We start from the raw sequence: 22204 nt of genomic DNA on the forward strand, positions 1-22204 counted from the left end.
TTGCTAGCATCAGGCAGGAGCTTAAACCCCCTTAATCCCCTGATGAACACCTAGGCACAAAAGCAGCCCCCTCAGAGGGTTGGAATGTAACATCTCACTTTTCAGCACCCCCGCCCAGTCCCTCAGTGAAATGCAAACACTTGCTGGGTTGAGCACCCGCTGCATAGGTCAATGAGTCAAGAACGCGCGCCATAAAACTCATGCGAGGTCCATTGAGTTGGGTGACCGCAGACCCATTGCTTGAGGTTGTGGCTCACGCATAACCACTATACAAAAGGTGGTGGTGCTGTGGATTGGCTGCAAACAGGCCCAGGGCCTGCCCCATAATACATGTTTGCAGGTGATGGACATTGCATAGGAGGCGGCGCAGCATGATGTGCAGTGAGCGCAATAGCAGGTGCGCGCTCAGAGCCGTGTGGCCCTTTCACAGGGCACTGGCGCTCCAGCTTGGCACAGAGTGGGGGACACTGCTCTGTGGGCACAACTAAGTGAACGTCTTTCCCTTCAATGTGTCCCCCCCCCTTGTACCATCAGACTAACGCAGCCAGGGCCAGTGCCACGACCAGGAAACCTTAAAACCTAGGTAGAGGGACATGGGAGGTACGTATTCATCAATCCGAGTCTCTTGGTAAGGGGGGGTAAAATAGTACTTTGTCAAGGATGGCATGACTCCAGATAGATGCAAAAAGGGCACAGTATTAAATACACTACATGTTGCTGCTGGTGGAGGAAAACCATTGACGTGTATCTGTGGGCTTCTAAAGCACAATGGTGTAAACCAGGGGTCTGCAAGCTTTGGCTTACAGATGTTTCATACTACAATTCCCCTCAATCCCTGCCAACATAATCAATGGCGAGAGATCATGGGAGTTGTAGTTTAAAACATGTGAAGCGCCACAGGTTGCAGTTCCCTGCAACCAAGCGCATTAGTCAAACATATTTTTCTTTTAAAACATTTAATTCAACTCAATGCTAACTAGAGATAAAAACACATTCCAGAGAGTGTTGTAGCATGTATTTAATTTAGACTTTCTGTGATACACTGCTGTTCCCTTGCTCTCTTCACAAACCCATCATGAGAAAATGTCTTTACACGGTGTGCCCTGGTGTCCACGTGGCTTGGACACTGAGTTTTTTTATATATACTTTTGAACAAACTATGACTCTATGTTCGTTAGGAGAACAAGCACTGAGATGCATTAAACATATATTGTGACGGTTCTAAAAACGTAGAAACCATTTCCCAGCAATACTTAGGGGACAATACGCTGCACAGTGATGCTGTTAGCCCACTATTTCTGCGGCTTCGTGTCGCTCAAGTGCCACTCACTGCTGGAAAAACGTTCCCACTCTTGGAAAAGCTTAATTTCGAAGAGAAATGATTGAGATTGTCCAGATATGTGTCCCAATGGAACCCCAAAACATGCCACGGGAACCAAAATGTGCAGAATTGTACATGTGGACATACATTCCTGCTATATAATTTAAGAGCACCATTAGGACAGTGTAGCCCCCCCCCCCCCCCGCCCCAAGACAGAAAGTGGCCCACGTTTAAAAACAAGAAGGTTAGCTAAGATCACAGGCTGTGTCAAATGCCGGAGTCGGGAATTGAACTGGTTTATTTTTGCTGTTTTGCCGCTTGATTAGAGCCTCCTGATTCAATTTGCTGATTTAAGACTTTTAAGACTGACATTTATACAAACCTTGTCATTTCTCGTGAACCCAAGAATCAATGCCATTGATATTCTGAGCACAAGTTAAGTGCCAGTTTAGCAGTCATATCGGTTCTGCAGGTGATGAATAAACTCACAACAGGCACTAGATGGCGCCTTCCCAATGCATAGAATCTATTTCCCAGCATGTGGCCAGTATAGCTGGATGTTACAGCTCTGAAAAAGTGTTCTGCCTCCACACTCTCCCCTATGTCCCATCATCTGATGAAGGGCCCCCGAACCCACCCTGCCCCCATATTAATGAAAAATAAAGCCTGACACATTGCCCCGGAAGTAGTGCCTATGTGGGAGGGCCAGTGTTCTAGGCCACGTCAATGTCACACAGGCAGAACTAGCACCGCTAGGAGCAGCGGGGTCACTTCTACCAGTCCAAAGTGGTTACCAGGAAAACGGTCTGCCTTGAACACTTGTTGCCTGCTGCTGCCCTTCTTGATGAGGTGGGGCGCTGTACCGCAGGGCCACAGGTGACCTTTTGTCACAGCGAGGCCTCTTGGCTCAGTGTACGCTTCAGCTGGAATTGTTCCCTGTGCGACAGGATCATGCGGATATCCTGAGTGCACTTTCACTGAGGTGGGATACCGGAAAAGCCCTGTCACGAGGCACGCGCAGATTCCGGGTTTTGTCATGGGGCTTTGTGTGGGTATTTCTGTATGTGAGCATCACTTCCTTGGGCTCCCATCCAACAAGCTGTCCCGCAGTCTACATACACAATAACACAGGGCTCCACACCCTCGATGGTGCATAATCAGTCAAACACCCTCTCCTCGACACTGCCATAGGGAAAGAGATAGTCACATGCAAGTTGTCTGTGCTGTAGGGGATCTAAGGTCTTGCTTGACGGTAGGATAGCTCAGTGGGTTGAGCGCTCATTGTTGCAATATGTTTGTGAACTGCAGGACGCAGGTTCGAATCCCGGCAAGGCCAACTCTGCTTTTCATCCATCTGCGGTCGGTAAATGAGTACCATCATGAGCTGGGTTATATTGTATGTATGGATGTATATATGTTCTCGGTAAAGCGCTAAGGCATAAGCGCTGTATATATACCACATCATTATCATTGAAACGAGAAGGGCCCCTGCAAAGCATACAGGTTGAGACAAAGTCACCTGTAAACCAGACGAGTACCATCATGAGCTGGGTTATATTGTATGTATGGATGTATTTTTGTTCTCGGTAAAGCGCTAAGGCATAAGCGCTGTATAAATACCACATCAATATCATTGAAACGAGAAGGGCCACAGTCAGTCCTACGTCCCTATCAGGAAATCCATGCCCCCCCCCCTCCACTTCCAAATATACCTGTGAAGGAGGCAGGCCAGAAAGCATACTCAGGGCCTAATTCATGGATGTTTGTGCAGTGCCAAGTCACTTTGCATCACAAATCAGGCCCACAGTATCACAAATGTAAAGGTGCATTAATGTACTGATCCCTATCAGGTGAGGGGAAAAAACAACAGTTGTCCAATGAATGTTTGACATTCAAAGGCACAAAGAAAAAGTAATGCCTTAGCTGATGTGTCCTTGCCAATTAAGGGTTTGAATTTGTTAACACAACTATTTATTGACTAATGCATAAGTGCATACTACATCCTGACTGGCTTAATGCACATACATGTGGAGTATGCCTGCGTTTGACGACTTGTGCGTTCAGTCCGTTGACATACCGTTTGATCTTGGCCTAACCAGTTTGTCTCTATTTGCTCCAGCTCCTAAACTGTGAAATAGGGGGGCGCCGTCAGACATCCCTGGGTGGCATCTGGGAATCTATCAAGGTAGCCATTCATTCATGCGCCCGGCTGCTCGCCGAGTCATGGGGCCCGGGCCTGCTGCTTCCACACAGCGGACGTGCAAACTTGGCAAAGCTGTTAACTGCTATTACTGAGACCGAAAGTGATATTGAGGCCTGACATCTGTAATAAATGTTGCACTGCGGCATATATACTCCTCAATGAAGAAAACAGATATTTCTTTGGAAGTTCATATGCCTCGACAGCGTGGAGTGGTGCCAAAATCTGAAGAGGCTCGCCGCAAGCCAGTTACAGTGGCGGACGGACATGCTTGCAGGGGAATTGAGAGGTACCGTGAGGTAGACTGGCCAGCAGTGAAATTGGGATGTACACTAACACATACTGCCCTAATGAGAAAAGTGGGGTATGCAGTGGCAGACTGGCCTGTCTGTTTCAATAATAATTTCTGGTATGGCTCTAAGGGCCTGATTCATGGAATATTTGCCCTGTTCAAAGTGAATTTGCACTGCTGAAAAGTGACTTTGCACTGCTGGCGCAAACCCTAATTCGTGGAACCGTGCAACGTGTATTTTTTCCGTGCAAAGTCCGAGCAAAGTCATTTTGAACTGCAAAAATGGCTATGCGCTGACTTTGCCCGCAAAAATACACTTTGCAGGGTTCCTTGAATCAGTCTTTGGGTCCGCAGTGCAAAGTCACTTTGAACCAGGCAAATATTCCATGAATCGGGCCCCAAGGGGCTGTGTAGGAATAGGCCATCTGCGCCGAGAAGCAGGTTCTCTGCTCGGCTCCAGAAGGACATGCGCAATACAAATTCCAAATCAAATCATATCACGCAGAAAATGGGAGCTGCTCTGAGGGAAAAGGGGAGACTTCCAGAGGCGGCCTGGCCCCTAGGGGAAGTGGAAGCTGTGCAACAGGTTGTCTCCGCTTCCGGGGCGGGACTGCGCGCAGCCTGGCAGCACGTGCCTCTGCCGCCATTCGATGGAATCCTGGAAGTACTGAGCTGCGGGGACGAGTTTCCAGAGCGAGTGTGTACGCCCCAAGGCCAGGTCGAGGCACCCCCGCCTGCAAGAAGACAGTGCGGCATTATCTCAGAACAAAGATCTACACAAACGCGCCCGAGGACTTCACACCGACACATTCGTTGTCTTGCCATAGCCCAGGCATGTCTCGCATTTTCTGTGATGGGAATTCTTTTTTTTTTCTTTCTTCCTTTAATGCATAATAACAGAGTACAGAAAAAAAATAGGTCTGAAACGTTTTTCGTTAATGTAGAACTTTACACGGCTACAAGTAACCACTTGAGCTTTTGTGGCGCAGCTGGAATTTGATCGGTCTGTCCTTTGCAAATAGAGAAGCGCGCGAGTGCGGCCACGGAAGGCATTCCTGTGCCGCGGAGCGGCCGCAGATGCGTTTACTCTGCCGCCGGCGCCCGGTCACGCATCAGTTTCACGTGAGAAACTGGAGGCTGAGCGTGCAAATTAGCTCAGTGGGTTGGCGCATGTACATCTGCAATCCCAATTCCATCCTAATCTTCGGCACACTTGGTTTGCTTGTTAGTGTAATCCCGCCACCACAACACATAAGAAAGCTGATTTCTAATGTGAAAGACATGTGGTTGGGCATCGGCAGGAGAAATATGGGTGGAGCCTGCGGGTCATGAGGTCAAGTCCCGGCGGGACAACTCGCAGCGTTTCTTGCTTTCGAGTGACACAAAAGTACCGTCAAATTCGAAAATAACCACGGCTCCTATTTAAAGTGCTGTGAAGCTGCACGACTGCTGTAAAGCCCTACGTATTAAACGCTCACAGAGAGGACCATGCGGCTCAAGGCGAGAAAGGTCTTTGCTTCTGTGATGCAGACGGGCCTGGAGCAGTGGTGTCGTTGGTTTAAGTAGGCCAGTAGTCGTGGTGGGGGCGGGTGAAAATAGGGCAGGGGCTGCAAGCAGAGCCGGATTGAACACTCAGAAAAGGGATCCCCCTGCTCTACCTTTCTCACATCAAAGGCAAACAGCCCCGCTGCACAGGGCCTTAACTGCTATCCTTGGAACAGGCTCAGCAAGCACACCATTCACAATGTGGGGGGGTAGGGGGGGAGGGGTTATTAGTGAGGTTCACAGGTTGCATACAATACATGGAATATGTGTGCCTAACGCTCATAAAAGTGATAGCCATTAACTCCTCCCGCCCTAACCTCCGCCTACCCAGGGCCTTGTTCCAATATTGCCTGCAGGGTCCTTTGCATTATACCTGCCACTGGTTGCAAGCATGCGTTGCGACCCCCTAAATACTAGCACTCGAAGGACACGTCTCGGAGAGTGCTCGGAAGAAAGGGGTGCTCTCTTACCCTTCAGAGCAGAGGAGGGTAAATGGGGGCGCACTGCCACTTCCACCACATCCACTCTCTGGGCAGAGGCCCAGCAACTCTCCAGTGCCCTGGGTATTGCATTCCTAACAACCATTGAAAATCACAACGCCCTGAAGTGCTAAAAGCTGACCTAGGCGCTCTTCTAGTCCCCCCACGTATTCATCTGGATGGACACACACACTGGCAGGGACATTGGGGGGGTTCCCCTGGATGAGCTGCCTGTGCCATCTTACGCTGGGTGTGTCAAGCTTCACAGCTCACACATCACTCTGGCATGTGCCCATCCAACCATGTGTTTCTGTGCCCGGCAGATGGCTCCCAGAGCTCTGTGTGGCATGCTGCGTACACGGCAATGGTTCTTTCTCGCGCCCTGATGTTCTCGTGCCAACACTACCAAAGCACAAAAGGGATACAGGCCCAAGAGTCCTTTACTTTAATTTGACCAATGTTCCATGCCCAATGGGCTTTGCCAGACTACCCCTCCTAAAAATGCCTCCCAGATACTGAACGGTTTATTCACAAAGTCCCACATTCGTATGCACCACCATGGCCTCGTCTTCTCCTTTGCGAATGGTCCTATTGGTTTGCCTCGGTCTGACCTTGACCCTTTGCCTCAGTCTGGGCCGGCAGCCCCCAGACAGAGGAGTCTGGCAAACGCGTGCCCAGTGTCACAAGCCCCTGTCTGGAGAGTCTGACAACGGCGGGCAGCGGCTGATAACTAGAGCTTGCCGCGCTGACAGCCCCCCCCCCCCTCCTCTGCATGCTTCCGAAAGTGTGGGAAGCTGCCAGGCCCCGTCCAAGGAGCTTTTCAAAGTGACATTCTGCTGACCCTACCGGGGAAGGCAGACATTTGCAGATTACAGGGGCAATGTAGTGGCGCATTACTGTTGCGAGCTAAATGCCCTGCGTAGTTGCCTTTTCTGGTTACCGTACAAACCGGATGTGTAAAACACAGCCGGCAACGGATGTACCAAAGGGAGCATGGGCTCTGTACATCTGGGCGGAGGTGCATCTGGTGCCGACACTTCCCAGGCAACTACTTCCGGGTCGCGCACGCACGCTGACCTCTGGTTTAGTCAGGTGGCTCTGGAATGCTGAGCCTTCAGATCCCAAAGCGCAGTCAGCAGGGCATCCCGGTCAGCAACCACAGTCTGACCACAGTAGATACAACCAGATCCAGCAGGTATTGTACATGGTAATCAAGATAATTAACCTTCAAGTAACAGAAAAACGGAATTCGAAAATAGATACAGCCTGCCAGGCTACCCTGCTCTTAAAATACAGGCTGCACGTGGTCTCCGGGTTTACACCATGCATTCTCAGTGACATGGTCCCATGCATTTGTGAACAGAGATGTTTTTTGCAATTGCACTAGGCCTTTGCGAAAAGTGCAGACGTTTTTGCGCAAAACCACACATACCCAACAACACCGTACACCCCATTATATGCACGTCGTTCAATGGTAAATCAAAGCGTGTCCATGTCTCATTTGTGATTTCATGTGTTCATATGTAGCTGAAGTGTAATGTTGTGCGGCACCATGAACTGGAACTACGCATATGCGAAGTACTTTGTTGGACACACAGTTAGCACGCACCACTACACAAAAGCCCAAGAAAACACAGAAGGGCAGCCCCATAATAGAGGCTTTCTATTCACCCATGTCTGTTGCATGAGTCTAAGAAAAGCCGCCTTGGCGTCCACTGGCAGTTCTTGGTTGCTTCGTGCATAAGTGCACACATTTCACATTTGATTTTTATTGTGGTTCCATAACGCTGTTAGTGCTCCGAGTCTGGGATTTACAGTAGCGAATTGAAGTCTCAGCTCCCCAGCAGATGCACTGTGTGACCTGGGATAGATTGTAGGATTTCCCTGGGTCCCATTCACTCATCTGTACAGGGGGGATATTGTACGTTTCACAGTCTGGCATACAGCCGTTTCACCCAATGCAGTGGTCTGGGATTTACAGTGGCGAACTGGAGTCTCAGGTCCCCAGCAGATGCACTGTGTAATCTGGGATAGATTGCAGGATTGCCCTGGGTCCCATTCACTCATCTGTACATGGGGGATATTGTACATTTCCTAGTCTGGCATACGGCAGTTTCACCCAATCCAGTGGTCTGGGATCTACAGTGGCGAACTGAAGTCTCAGCTCCCCAGCAGATGCACTGTGTGATCTGGGATAGATTGCAGGATTGCCCTGGGTCCCATTCACTCATCTGTATATGGGGGCTTTTGTACGTTTCCTAGTCTGGCATACGGCAGTTTCACCCAATCCAGTGGTCTGGGATTTACAGTGGCGAACTGAAGTCTCAGCTCCCCAGCAGATGCACTGTGTGATCTGGGATAGATTGCAGGATTGCCCTGGGTCTCATTCACTCATCTGTACAGGGGGGATACTGTACGTTTCCTAGTCTGGAATACGGCAGTTTCACCCAATCCAGTGGTCTGGGATTCACAGTAGCGAACTGTAGTCTCAGCTCCCCAGCAGATGCACTGTGTGACCTGGGATAAATTGCAGGATTGCCCTGGGTCCCATTCACTCATCTGTACAGGGGGGATATTGTACGTTTTCCTGTCTGGCATACGGCAGTTTCGTCCAATCCAGTGGCAGACGCTTGTTTTGTGCAGCGTTCCACCATTTCAGAGCCCACCTGGCGCACATCGCAAACCTAGGGCACATTGGCAAAAAAGCACCTTTTTAGGTATGCCCGCATTTTGGAAGGAAAAGGCTGCGTGGAACTTGAAGGTATCCCAGCCCACCCACGGCGGGTTGCTGGGTGGTCAGCTAAAAGGGTAAAGGCTGGACTATGTCTATATGCAGACGCACCCCGGTTCAAGGAACCCCTCTTTGGCCCACCATTCAACAACCTCCTATACCATCTGGGCTTAACACAAAGTTTCTCCCCTTATAAGAAAGATGGCCTTGGATCGACCTTCCTAGTCTTAACTATGTTCCCATCCTTGAACCATCCCACACTGTCCGGCTCAATGTGTGCCCTGTACATCCATGCATAGTACTTGTCAATTTCCGGTTTCTCCCTAGCATTCCATGCTGGCTGTTTTCCCGGCATCCATTGCATCAACTATGCAGTGGTCCATTCCATTGTGTATGCGCGCCTGCACCCTGCACCAGAGTGAAAGGTGGCTCGTGCCAATGTGTTGTGGAGCAACGTATCTGTTTGCCAAGATGCAAATGTGGCGCAATGTTGCACCGCACCAGCATGAAGTTGATGGAATTCGGGACCCCCCCCCCTTTCTGATCACTTTCATTGGGCCTAAGGCACAGGGCGCGGCCACGATAGGCACAGACGCATAGATTTAAGCCACTGTCTCGGGAGGATAGCTGAGGGGCAACGTGCTCGCCTTGCAAGCAAGAGGACACGGAGAAACTCAGGTCCGATCCCCGGGTTCGCGCTTAGAAACCCCAGGGTATTAAGCGCCTTATTAATAACCAATCATATCATATATGCGAAGGGAGTGTGGGGCAACTTGGATGGCAAACCTATTTGCACAGGCCCCCGCCCTGGCAAAAGACAACCGTGACAAGGCTTTGTAAATCAGGCTCTTAATTTGGTGGCCCCAAACGTATTCATGATGGCCAAATAACGAGGGCAGCACCTGCAGCTTGCAGACATGTTGTAAACGCAAAGACAGCTCAATAGTTCACAGTTTAAACTGTCCCGCAAGGTATCAGAATAGCCGTTGGCAGGCGGGCTGGTTGTCGCCTGTGTGAAAACATGCCCAGCCCTTTATAAAGGTCCTTTAGACAGACGTGCGTTTGTGTCCATGTTTCCATGAAGGCGTCGTGGCCCGGCCCGCTTGTGAAACTGGCGCGCTTTCTGGGACGCCCTTGACAGCGGCGTTTCCTCCGGGCCTAAGAGCTCGGGGAGCCGAGGCGGCAGAGTGAGGTGAAGTGATTTGCCCAGCAGTAAATAGTGTGGTCGTGTGGGGAAGCGGGGATTATAGCTCTGGTCGGCTGGTTCCACGGGACGGCCTCGCCACCAGACCGCACGCCCGGCCTCCTTCTTAAGATGTTTGCTTGCGCTCGCTCGGCTCTGGCAGAGACTCACCGGCAGACCTGTGGGGGGAGAAAGGGGTGTCCTTTCTCCCCCCACAGGAAAGGCTGCTCCGTCTGCCTCTGGGAACATACGTCTGTCTAGGCCAGTCGGCCTCTGACAGACACATTTCGGAAACTCCACTGCTCGCTCGCTGTATCTACCCGAGTATGCCTTGATAACGTCTGTCCAGCTTCTGGGTATCTCGACTTGGACATGCCTATGTAGGCCAGTCCCTATTTGACAAGCACTGTGTGGTAAGTCTACCAATGTCCCGCAGGCCAGTCTGCATTTATACATTCCCAAGAGGCCAGTCCGCATGGGAGCATTGCTCTTGGGCTTCCGCACACCTCATATAGGCCAGTTCCACTGAGGTTTCTCCCAGCACCCCTGAGGCAAGCCTCTGACCGCGTGGCTCTACTCGACAGCTCTTCCAATGTATTTGCAGATAAGTCCACCTCTGGGGACCAACCCTCCTCCCCCATACCCCCAAGCAGGGGTGGACTGGGAACCAAAAGGGGCCCTGGAAATAATGTTCACAGTGGCCCTATATTACACATTTTCAGCATGCCCACAACTTTTCCTATGGGAACGTTTGGAAATACCACACAAAAGAGGTTCAGGGAGCAGAGGACTACGGGAAAATCTCCAGAGTCCCCTATAGGCCAATCCACCCCTGCCCCAAACCCCCCAGCTCCAAGCAATATTGAGTATTTAGCCAAAAACATCTAGTTGTCGCGCCGCGGGTGCCTCTCAATGATCAAACTCGTTCCGTCTCCAAGTCAAATAGGAGCCTGCAGTTTACAAGTGCGGTGTTTGCAAAGTGGCGCAGCTCCAAGCCCAATCTGCTCGCTTCACACTCATTATGGGCGCGAGCTGGGGCTCCCCCTCTACTGGCCTCTGTCAGCAGGACACCGCCTCCAATCCGATGCAATCAGCCCTGGGAGGCCGGGCCGCCCCTGGTGGGAGGAGGGGTCCACAGCTTCACAGTGACACAGTGGGGTGTGTGCCCGTGCTACCACTAAGTACTCATCTCCAAGGGTGGATGGACGGAAGCATCGGTGTGTGGGTGGATGGATGGGTGCATGGGGAGGATGAGGGGATGAGAGGGTCGGTGGGTGGATGACGGATGGATGGATGGGTGAGTGGATGGGCCAGTGGTTGGGTGGATGGATGGAAGGGTGATTGTGGATGGATGGATGAATGGAATGATAGATGGGCGGATGCATGCATGGGTCAGTGGGTGGCTGGGCGGGTGGATGGGTGTATGTGTGGGTGGAATGATAGATGGGTGATGAATGGAATGACGGATGGGTGAATGGATGGGTTGGTCATTGGGTGGATGGGTGGATGGGCGGATGGATGGTTGTACGGAATGATAGATGGGCGGATGCATGCATGGGTCAGTGGGTGGCTGGGCGGGTGGATGGGTGTATGTGTGGGTGGAATGATAGATGGGTGATGAATGGAATGACGGATGGGTGAATGGATGGGTTGGTCAGTGGGTGGATGGGTGGATGGGCGGATGGATGGTTGTACGGAATGATAGATGGGCGGATGCATGCATGGGTCAGTGGGTGGCTGGGCGGGTGGATGGATGGATGGATGGACAGATGAATGGAATTGTGGATGGGTGGATGGATGGGCCAGTGGGTGGATGGATGAGTGTATGGCTGGGTATAATGATGGAGGGATGAATGGAATTATGGATGGGTGGATGGGACAGTGGCTGGATGGTTGTAGGTATGGTTGGGTGGAATGAAGGATGGGTGGGGGGTACGCAAACCTATTTACACTTGCCTTTGACATCACTTGTCGGGAGAGCTCACTAAGGCACACAGCTGTGACACTTGTGGACTCTGGCCATTTGCAAAAAGCAAAAGCTACGTGAACATACACTGTCTAATGGGGAGTATAGGTGCATTTGCACTATAGTGCATTATATGTGCTTGAATCGTGCACCTTTCTGTTGCTCCTTTTAATCATGCGCTGTCGTTATATATATATATATATATATATATATATATATATATATATATATATATATATATATATATATATATATATATATATATATATATATATATGTAGCACTATTTGCCTTTCACCTCTGCGTGTGAATTAGTCGCGCACCTGTGCATCTCTTAATCCCCTATTCGCCTGTTTCTATCTACATCCCCTCGGTCCCGAAGTTCCCTCTCTACATGTCCCCTCGTGTCTTTGTCCTCTGCCCAGCCCGCAGGACACAGCGGCACACACCCGTGGCCGCGGGGCACAGAAAGCCAATCCCACGAGCGAGGCAGGCCGGCTTGCGCAGGCAGAAAACACGGGAACTCGCACATGTCCTGCCAACACTTGAACAATCATCTCCCGCAGCCTCCCTTCACAAACGCGCCTGGTTGTCCACTGTGGCTTTCGGCGCTATAAAGTCACATATTACGTCACAGGCACTGCTTCCCTTAGACGAGGCCCGGGCCGGGGGTCACCACCCCTCATCTATCTATGCCCCGGGAGAGGACAGACGATGCTCATATGAAGGAAGGTGGCAGCTGCCGCGTGGGTTGAGCGCCTGCGGCTTCTGATGTACGCTGAGGTAAGTCACTTGCATTTATAGTGCGGGAAAATTACAAGAATCAGGAGTGGCAGATAAGAAAATAGAACTGGAGGAGCTACTCAGATCTGACCTGGGAGATGTAGCAAAGTGCAGAAGGCCCAGAAGCAGGAGCGAGTTCGTCTAAATAGCTGCAGGTGTGGGTTTGCCAGGTGGTTTAAGACCAGCTGCTCTTCACCTGCAGATATAATGGGGAATATGTGCTGCAGGTATTAGAGCTCAGAGCGGGGTTACAACAGGACCGACCCCTCGAGGGGAGGGGAGGCAGACATGCCGCCACACAGACACACCAGGCAGCCGAGAAAAGTTAGCAGGGAAGTTGGGTACTCACAGCCGGCGGCTGACGCCTGGCACGGGCTTCCCGTGGGTGGGCGCCGAGCAGCTGAGCAGGAACACGACGAGGCACCACTGCTGGAGGAAGACCCTGAGCATGGTCCCCGCGCGGCGGCGGCGCAGCGCCAGGTTGCTGCGGTCCTCGCGGGTGCTTCTCCTGGGCAGCCCCTCTCTCGCTGTCGCGCTCTCCCGTCAAAGTACAGCACGGCGAACCGCACACTCCAGGCAGCTGTGGCGGCACTCACTTCTCACAAGCGCTGTAAAAAGCGGTCTCGCGAAGCAGTCCTGTCCGTCCTTGTCCCAGAAGCGAGGGGGAATCGCCGAGGCACTAGAAAAGGCAAAGAGAAGGAAGGTGATTAGTGTGGGTGGCGCGGAAGATAAGGGCACGGCGCCCGCCAAGTGACAGTCCTCAGCGAGCCCCGGGTCTCTGAACGCAGTTAAAACAATGTCTCAGCACTGAACAAAGTGTAAAGGTTTTACAAAAGTTCCCAAACAATTGAAAACAAGTTCTGAAGGTTTTTGTAAAAGATGTTTCCAAACTTTTATAAAAACTTTCCAAACAATAAAAAAAGTTTTCAATTCTATGAAGGTTGCACGTAACTGCTTTTAAGAGTAGTTGACAGATAAGGGTGTCGGTCAGACAAGAGGTGCCGTCTGCCTATGAGTGAGTGTGGGGGCGAGGGGCTGGGCAGGGGGCAGCTCAGTATCGGGGCTGCCTGTACCTTCTCTGCTGCAGGGCTCCGCCGTGTCCCCCCTTAGAAGCTTGGTCCTCTACTGGGCAAAGTCTGCGCTGGGCAGGCTGATGCGAGAGCGCAGGATGTGGGAGGCAGGCACTGTGAGGCAAGCCTGCCTGCACGTTGGAGCAGAGCTTCTGGGCTGGCTGGCCGGAGGCCGCAGTGGGTTGGGCTTTTTTCACTCCCTTTCTTCTGGGGGGCTCTGCTGCCTGGGCTGCGAAGATTTCACACGCTCAGGAGCAGCGGCAGCGGCAGACCAGCCCCTGCGCTGTGCGGTGGGAGGCGGGTGCTCCTCTTACAGAGAGGTGTGGCCACCTGTACAGGACAGTGACCTCAAGAGACCAGGATCAATGGGGCGACAGAGGAGAGGGAGGCGAGAACAGCTGTGCTGGTCAGGGGGTCGGGGTCATCCACTTTGGACCATGGGATGGGCTCGCCATTCGTCCATTCTCATACGAACACTCGCACCTATCTAATCAGTTAAATACTACTATCACATGTCAGGCAGGAGGAAGTGCTGCCAGTCAACGGCTCGCTGCACCCTATTTCAGGAGCTAAACTTCCTCCTGCCCCGTCCTAGACGCTTAGCGGGGCCCTGACTCCTCCAAGTACTAGACGCGCTCAGAAACTGAACTCAGTCCCATCCCCTCTCAGGCGGTGGAGTCAGGCTCGCCAGGAACTAGACTAAGTCCAACCCTCTCTCTGACACTAAACGCTACTCTGTCCCGTCTCAGACTTTAATGTCAGCCTCACTTACTCCCAGGAACTAAACTCAGTCCTCTCCTCTCTCAGACACGAAACTCTACCTTGTCCCGTCTCAGACTCTAATGTCAGCCTCACTTACTCCCAGGAACTAAACTCAGTCCTCTCCTCTCTCAGACACGAAACTCTACCTTGTCCCGTCTCAGACTCTAATGTCAGCCTCACTTACTCCCAGGAACTAAACTCAGTCCTCTCCTCTCTCAGACACGAAACTCTACCTTGTCCCGTCTCAGACTCTAATGTCAGCCTCACTTACTCCCAGGAACTAAACTCAGTCCTCTCCTCTCTCAGACACGAAACTCTACCTTGTCCCCTCTCAGACTCTAATGTCAGCCTCACTTACTCCCAGGAACTAAACTCAGTCCTCTCCTCTCTCAGACACGAAACTCTACCTTGTCCCGTCTCAGACTCTAATGTCAGCCTCACTTACTCCCAGGAACTAAACTCAGTCCTCTCCTCTCTCAGACACGAAACTCTACCTTGTCCTGTCTCAGACTCTAATGTCAGCCTCACTTACTGCCAGGAACTAAACTCAGTCCTCTCCTCTCTCAGACACGAAACTCTACCTTGTCCCGTCTCAGACTCTAATGTCAGCCTCACTTACTCCCAGGAACTAAACTCAGTCCTCTCCTCTCTCAGACACGAAACTCTACCTTGTCCCGTCTCAGACTCTAATGTCAGCCTCACTTACTCCCAGGAACTAAACTCAGTCCTCTCCTCTCTCAGACACGAAACTCTACCTTGTCCCGTCTCAGACTCTAATGTCAGCCTCACTTACTCCCAGGAACTAAACTCAGTCCTCTCCTCTCTCAGACACGAAACTCTACCTTGTCCCGTCTCAGACTCTAATGTCAGCCTTATTTTCTCCCAGGAACTAAACTTAGTGCTATTATTTCTCACACATTCATTAAACTCTGCTCCCTGCCACAGACACTAATACCAGCCCCGTTTCCTCTCAGTCACGGAGCTCAGTGCCTTATTTAGAGGAGGCTGCGGTTCTGTCAGTAGTTTCCGTTCTGAAGCATCTCCTGCCACCTTATTTTGATTTGCAGAATGAATGTCCCCCCTTCCAGACACTAAACTACATTCCAAGACTGCATACACTCCATTTAGGCATATCTCTTTGCAGCCTCCAAACCACGACCTCTTCCTCACTAAACTCAAGGATACCTCTTTATAAACTAAACACAACCTTACCAGCCACTACTTTCTGGCATTAAAGCCAGTCCTCTCCTTCCCCAGACTAGAAACACATTCCCACACTATGTCGCCTCTCCTGAATGTATCTTCATTCCTATCACATCCCAGGCAATGCATTCAGCTGTATCACCCCACCAGAGGCAACTCAGCCCAATTCTTTTTCAGAACCAAACTTCAGTGCCACCCCTCTACCCAGACAGTAAACTCAGCCCTATTCTCTCCCAGCCACTAGTCAGTTCCATTCCCTCCTGGGCTCCATGGCCCTACATACACTAAGCTCGGCTGTATCACTGTATCAAATTATCCACCACTAGACACCCAGGACTACCCTCTAGAGTTCACAAACGTGCCCTTTTTTCCCTCAGACTCTAAACTCAGGGCAGTGCCTCTCAGACAGTAAATCCTGTTTCAGAGGCTTAACTCAACCCTATTGGTCTGGCAGATTAAACGTAGTTGTGTTCCAAATCGTACGTGAAACCTAGCCCTATGCCCTTACCAACACTGCTATCAACCCAATCCATTCTAATAGACTAACGTACCTTTCCCCTAGCATATGTTGAAGTTGTCTCCCTCTGCATCCTCTTATAGAGTAAGCCCATGCCTTGTCACCCTCAGAAACCAAACTCAGAACTATTCACCCTTCGTCACAGATCTCAGTCTATCCATCTCAGACAGTAAACGCAGATGAGTATCTTCTCTCCAACACAAGCACCCGTTTGCACCCTAGAAAACAGGCGCTGTCATGCTGCCCCCCAGCCCTATACCATCTCATCCACTGCCGGTGCACATGAATACAGCAATACTGGTCGTTTTAGCCACTCAGCTCAACGATTAGTCTTCTGCCATTCACCTAATTAGAACCTGATTCACAAACAGATTATCAGGAGTTACTCTGACTTTCTCTTGATTTACTCCAGAGAAAGACTATTCAATTCACAAACAGATTATCAGGAGTCACTCTGAATTACTCTTGATTTACTCCACAGAGAGACTATTCGATTCACAAACAGATTATCAGTAGTTACTCTGACTTTCTCTTGATTTACTCCAGAGGAAGACTATTCGATTCACAAACAGATTATCAGGAGTCACTCTGACTTACTCTTGATTTACTATACAGAGACAGGATTTGATTTACAAACACATTATCAGGAGTTTAGCTGACTTAATGTCTTCTGGAGGAAGACAATTCACTTTACAAGATGTTACTGGTAGTAATAAAGCAATGCTTGTCGGTTTAGCCACTCAGCTCAACCATTACTCTTCTGCCATTCACCTCTTTTCATTCTGTTCCCCTTTCATCATATTTCTAACAGTTTGAGTGATGAACATTGTCACAAAAATGTATCAGTATAGTTATATGTATTGCCATAGAAGACACAATCAAAAGTTAGTGATCATTTTGTAGGCCATTGTCCCTTCTTCCTCAGCATTGGCCTAGGTCCAGCTCCTGCACCTTTCTGCTGAACTCTAAGGGGGTGATTCACGAATATGTTATATGTGGTAACTCTGACTTACCCTTGACTTGCTCCAGACAACAACTGTTTGATTCACAAACAGATTATCAGGAGTTAAACTGGTATGCTCTTGACTTACTCCTGGAGTGAGAATATGCATTTCACAAAGAGGTTACCTGGAGTAACTCTACCTTACTCATGATTTACTCCAGAGAGAGACTTTTTGATTCACAAACAGATTATCAGGAGTAACTTTGACTTACTCTTCATTTACTATACAGAGACACAATTTGATTCACAAACAGATTATCAGGAGTTCAGATGACTTACTCTTGATTTACTCCAGAAAGAGACTACTCAATTCACAAACAGATTATCAGAAGTTCCTCTGACTTACTGTTGACTAACTCCAGAGAGAGACTATTCGATTCACAAACAGATTATCACGAGTAACTCTGACTTACTCTTGATTTACTATACAGAGACACAATTTGATTCATAAACACGCTATCAGGAGTTCAGCTGACTTACTCTTGATTTACTCCAGAGAGAGACTATTCAATTCACTAACAGATTATCAGGAGTTACTCTTACTCTTGATTTACTATACAGAGACACAATTTGATGCATAAACACATTATAAGGAGTTCAGCTGACTTACTCTTGATTTACTCCAGAGAGAGACTTTTCGTTTCACAAACAGATTATCAGGAGTTACTCTTACTCTTGATTTACTATACAGAGACACAATTTGATTCACAAACACACTATCAACAGTTTAGCTGACTTAATGTCTTCTGGATGGCGACAATTCACTTTACCAAGAAGTTACTGGTAGTAACTCAGACTTACTCTTGACTTACTCCTCGAGAGAAACGATTTGATTCACAAATACATTGCTATCATCAACTCTGACACACTTCTGATTTAATCTTGGAAAGAATGAAGTCAGTCACAGTTCCAAATGGTCATTGTTTTTCTTTCAAATAGTGCCTCCCCAGACATGACTTGGGCTAGTCCTTGTGATTTATTGGTGCATCTACCCGAAATCTTTTCTTAGTAAAACGTGCCCTGAACTAAAGTGACTACCTAGAAAGCATTCACTGACTTGCTGCAAGGGTCAGAATGCAGCTCTTATTAACTACCTTAACGGTGCTCTCAACACCTCCGAATGTTGAATAGCTGCTGTGACTCGAAACTTGGCCCACAAAGCATTGGAGCAGACGCGCAAGCCAAGTGATCTGACATTTCAACTTCTCCAGGCTCGGATAAGTTCCAAGTTCAAACCGCAATCTCTTGCAGACCTGGACTCCTTGCATTTCTGGGAGAGAACTACCTAAAGTGAAATGAATAATGAATTGCCGTGGCTCATTTTGTTTTGCTACCCCTCGCTCAAAATGGCAGAAGTTGCGCTACTTGTGCTACGCACGCGTATGCTACATCACATTGTCTAATTAGTGCTGCCTTACCCCACAGCAGAGGGAGCAAACAGGGGTTTTGCTAGCTCTGGAAAAGATCTGGGGCTACGCTAACGTCGGGACTGTCGGGACTAGCTAGTCCTTTTGTTGTAGCCCATGAGCTTCTATCCGGGGAAACAGCCAAAAGACCCAGGCTATAGCCCTCCCCAACCCCTCCCTGGCGATGCTTCTGGGAGCAAATGACAGAACGATGACGCTGTAGTGTTGGGACTGTCCTAGCGAAGGCACTCTTCCAGCAAGGGCTAATATTTCTTCATTTTTTAAGCCTTGAGAACACATTGGAAAATTGGGAACAGTCCAAAGTAGAAATGCTTGTACAAGCTTCCATGCCCTTGGCATGCTGATGGGAAGGCACCCCAGGTGGCATCATAAAACATAGGCACATGTTTGTGTAGCTCCCAGAAGCCCTCCCAGACACCCACGTGCTGTGCTTGGAAAATGAATACACTGCCGCTAGCGTGGATCAGAGTTTACTGCTGTCAACTTTTCCATCTGAGCACATCCTTCTGACCTGGCAGTAGAAGAGAGGTCCCAACGTCCTGCAAACACCTTTATGTTTTAATCAAAGACAATCCCGGGCTGTAAGACCACCACATGCCGAACACACCTACTAAGGTGGTATGTGCATGGAGTCGGCTACATGTCTACGCAACTTTTAATATACATATTTATATTTCGTGCTGATTCGTCGAATGGTGCCAACGTTATAAGCCTCTTTTCCTATGGGAAAGCCAACTTAACCATAACTACAGGGTCGCTGTAATATATACATATAGATATATGTACATATACGTACATATTTATGTGTTTGGACGGATGCGAAATGAGTATGGCGATGCTGTGCTATTCGTTGACATAACTGACACAGTTGAGGTAATTCATATAATACAAACGTAGCATTAAAAAGCAACTGGGTGTGCTTTACATGGATATGATACGATAGGTTTTTTATAAGATGCTTAATACCCAGAAGTTTCTAAGCACGAACCCGGGGATGGAACCTGTGTTGCTCGCATCGTCTTGCTTCCAAGGCGAACACGATGCCCCTGAGCTATCCTCCCGAACATGACACGGAACAGGATGGGGGCAGTTTTGATCATAATACAGAAATCAGGCTGGGATGGGTACACTGAAGGAAAAGGGGTGCTTCAGGTTGGGGGACAATAGCAGACAGCACACAGGGTTCTGAGGGGCTAATTCACAAAAAACAACCGAGACTTTCCTGCAGAGGGCTAGTCGATTCACTAAGAGGGCATCGGCAGGTACTCTACTTTCCTTCTGACTCACTCTCTTTCCCCCAGGAGTTAGTCACAGTCACTTCTGGCTGAATCCGGCCCTTAGGGTTTACATCTTTGCAATCCGCAGTGATGCTTCGCCCAGCTCCGAAGTCTTTACAGGTCCCCAAATCTGCCACATACCCACTCATCACACCCCCACCATAAAAGTCCCACGACACAATTGTGTAGCATCATACATATACACACAGGGCATTTAAAGAAATAAAACCGTAGCTCGAATAAAAGATGCACACCTTTTATACCGAAACACGTTTTTTACAAACACACGGCAACTGTTGGTAGATTTAGACTGGGGTATCTGCCGTGGCACCTGAAATCTGAGTTGTGACCTTGTTCGTTGTTTCACCCAGATACAATCCAGCACCCTTGAACCTCATAATACGTTAATACGTGTTGTTTTCCTATTTTAGTCTCTCATCTGACTTGCATGAAATCACAGTGACATCTTCGAGCAAGTCATTGGAGCCGAAGGAAATACCCCCGCGCAATGTTTCTGGGTCGCCTTTCATGACACGTTATTAATTGTTTATCATAGTTTAATATTTCCATTTAAAAAAGGCATTGCTTTCCATGCGGTTTTTGCACTTTAACATGTATGGCGAATTTGTGCCAATTGGCCTTCTTCAAAACAACCACAACCTGTTTGTTTCTTTAAAATAAACCCCAACAGGTATCACATACATTGCTATGTCACCCCATGTCCCCGCGTGCATCGATTACACTTTCACGACGAGACATAGCATACGATCCTCTTCTTAGAGACGTCCTATACATAGCATAACGAAGAAGACCCCTGGCACTGCAATGGTCAAAGCCCCCACCACGCCCTAGACCTGCACATGCACACACAGGGGGTGGGGCGGGGTGCAACTCAAACCAGGCACCTGTGCGCCCCCGAATCTGCTCCCCCGGAAAGTACAGGCTCGCTTATCAAAAGCGCTGCCGACCCACGGCGCAATGTATCGGGAACTATCTGCAGCCGCCGCCTCCCCCCTGCCCCCGCGACACAGGTAGCGCCACACTTGACCAAAAGTTCAGAAACGACTCACCGCTTCCTGTGCGCTGCCGCCCTCCCCGGGAAGGACTTGTCTGGGGTGAAGGGGTTAAATGAAGCCCTCGGTAACAGCTTAGAGGCTCGTCCCCGTCTCTACACAAGCCCCATATGCGCACATAAAAAGTACAGTTCGGAGAGCTACCTTGCTCGAGCGAGGGAACGCGAATGACGCCACTTCTTGGGAAGTTCGCCCTCCCTGGCTAGGTCTCGCGCTGCACCTAATGAATATATTCGGCTCCTCGTGGGTCTGCCCTTAATAAACAGAGACTTTCTGACATCATAGCCCGCGTTCCCCCTCTCCGGCTGACAATCACCTCGGCTCTGCTGACGATGCTCCACACACATGACTGTACAGCCCATTTTTTTTCTTCCTGCCTTGCCTGGAGTATATGGGACGTGTGCCAGCTGGATGTTTGCCCGCATTCTCTCCTCCGCATCACTTTCTTCTGGGAGGTGGGTGGGCGGGGCCGGGTTGGGAGGGCGGTGCCCCTTTATCGGAGATATGTCTTTCTGTGTAGGTAAAGAGCTGGCTGCAGTACGTGCACCCACCCTCCAGCATACCTTCAAAGGCATCCCTGAGCTGTGGGTATCTTGCAATCCCCTCTGCCCCCTTCTCACACCTGGCACTGCCTCCCATGGGCATCGCTATTTCCTGCAGTGGTTTAATTGCAACAAGTGGTGCTGCTGGGGCTCTCAGCCTCTTGCTTGCGCGATAACATTGAATCGACACTGATTCCATCTACGCCCAGTCCAATAGCTCCACACTCTTCCCCCATACTCATGCCAAACCACCCCACAAGTGGAGAGAAATTCACAAGGAAGCGACTAGTAGTATGAACCCCCTGTTCTCTCGGTAGCCGGTTTGTGGTCTGGCCTCATTGGTAGTAGTAACTGGTAGTAACTGACTTAATTTTGACTTACTCCTTGAGAGAGACAGTTCAACTCACAAAGACGTTATGTGGAGTAACTTTGACACACTCTTGCCTTTTTGATGGAGAGAGACTGTTCCATTTACAAAGAATTTGCCAGGAGTAACTAAAATTTACCCCTGACCTACCACTGGAAAGAGAAACCCACGAATGGAAAATATCAGAGTTACTGCCGGTAACTTTTTAGTGAATCAAATAGACTCTTTTCAGAGTTACATCTGGTGACTACATTGTGAATTTGCCCTATTGGCCATGATTAAGTTACTTGTAGTAACTCTAACTTACTCATGCAGTGAGAAGGTTTAATTCGGGAATAATTTATGAGGAGTAACTCTAGCTTAATCTTGATTTACACATGGAGCAAAACTACTTGCTTGAGAAAGAATTCATGAGGAGTAACTCTAACTTGCCCTTTGCTTGCTCATGGAGCAAGAGTACTTG

At 49.5% G+C, this 22204-nt stretch overlaps 1 protein-coding gene across 5 annotated transcripts in view; it reads right to left on the bottom strand.

Annotated features, from left to right (window-relative positions):
• The window catches only part of PTHLH (parathyroid hormone like hormone), a 38284-nt gene extending 17115 nt beyond the window's left edge, over positions 1–21169 (bottom strand). The window contains exons 1-2 of one of the 5 annotated variants that reach the window (XM_069628524.1): positions 21149–21169; positions 12850–13179 (exon numbers count right to left, since the gene is read on the bottom strand). In XM_069628524.1, the coding sequence (XP_069484625.1) occupies positions 12850–12950 (101 nt within the window). In that variant the 5' untranslated portion in view covers positions 12951–13179; positions 21149–21169. Of the gene's footprint in view, positions 1–12849; positions 13180–13452; positions 13499–13573; positions 13835–20829; positions 21128–21148 lie in introns of those variants that run through there. The other 4 variants (XM_069628523.1, XM_069628521.1, XM_069628522.1 and 1 more) reach the window with 4 other exon arrangements.
• Between the last annotated feature and the right edge of the window lie 1035 nt (positions 21170–22204).

This window comes from Ambystoma mexicanum, chromosome 12 (genome assembly GCF_040938575.1).
Source record: "Ambystoma mexicanum isolate Mex_15411 chromosome 12, UKY_AmexF1_1, whole genome shotgun sequence".
Classification (NCBI taxonomy): Eukaryota; Metazoa; Chordata; class Amphibia; order Caudata; family Ambystomatidae; genus Ambystoma; species Ambystoma mexicanum.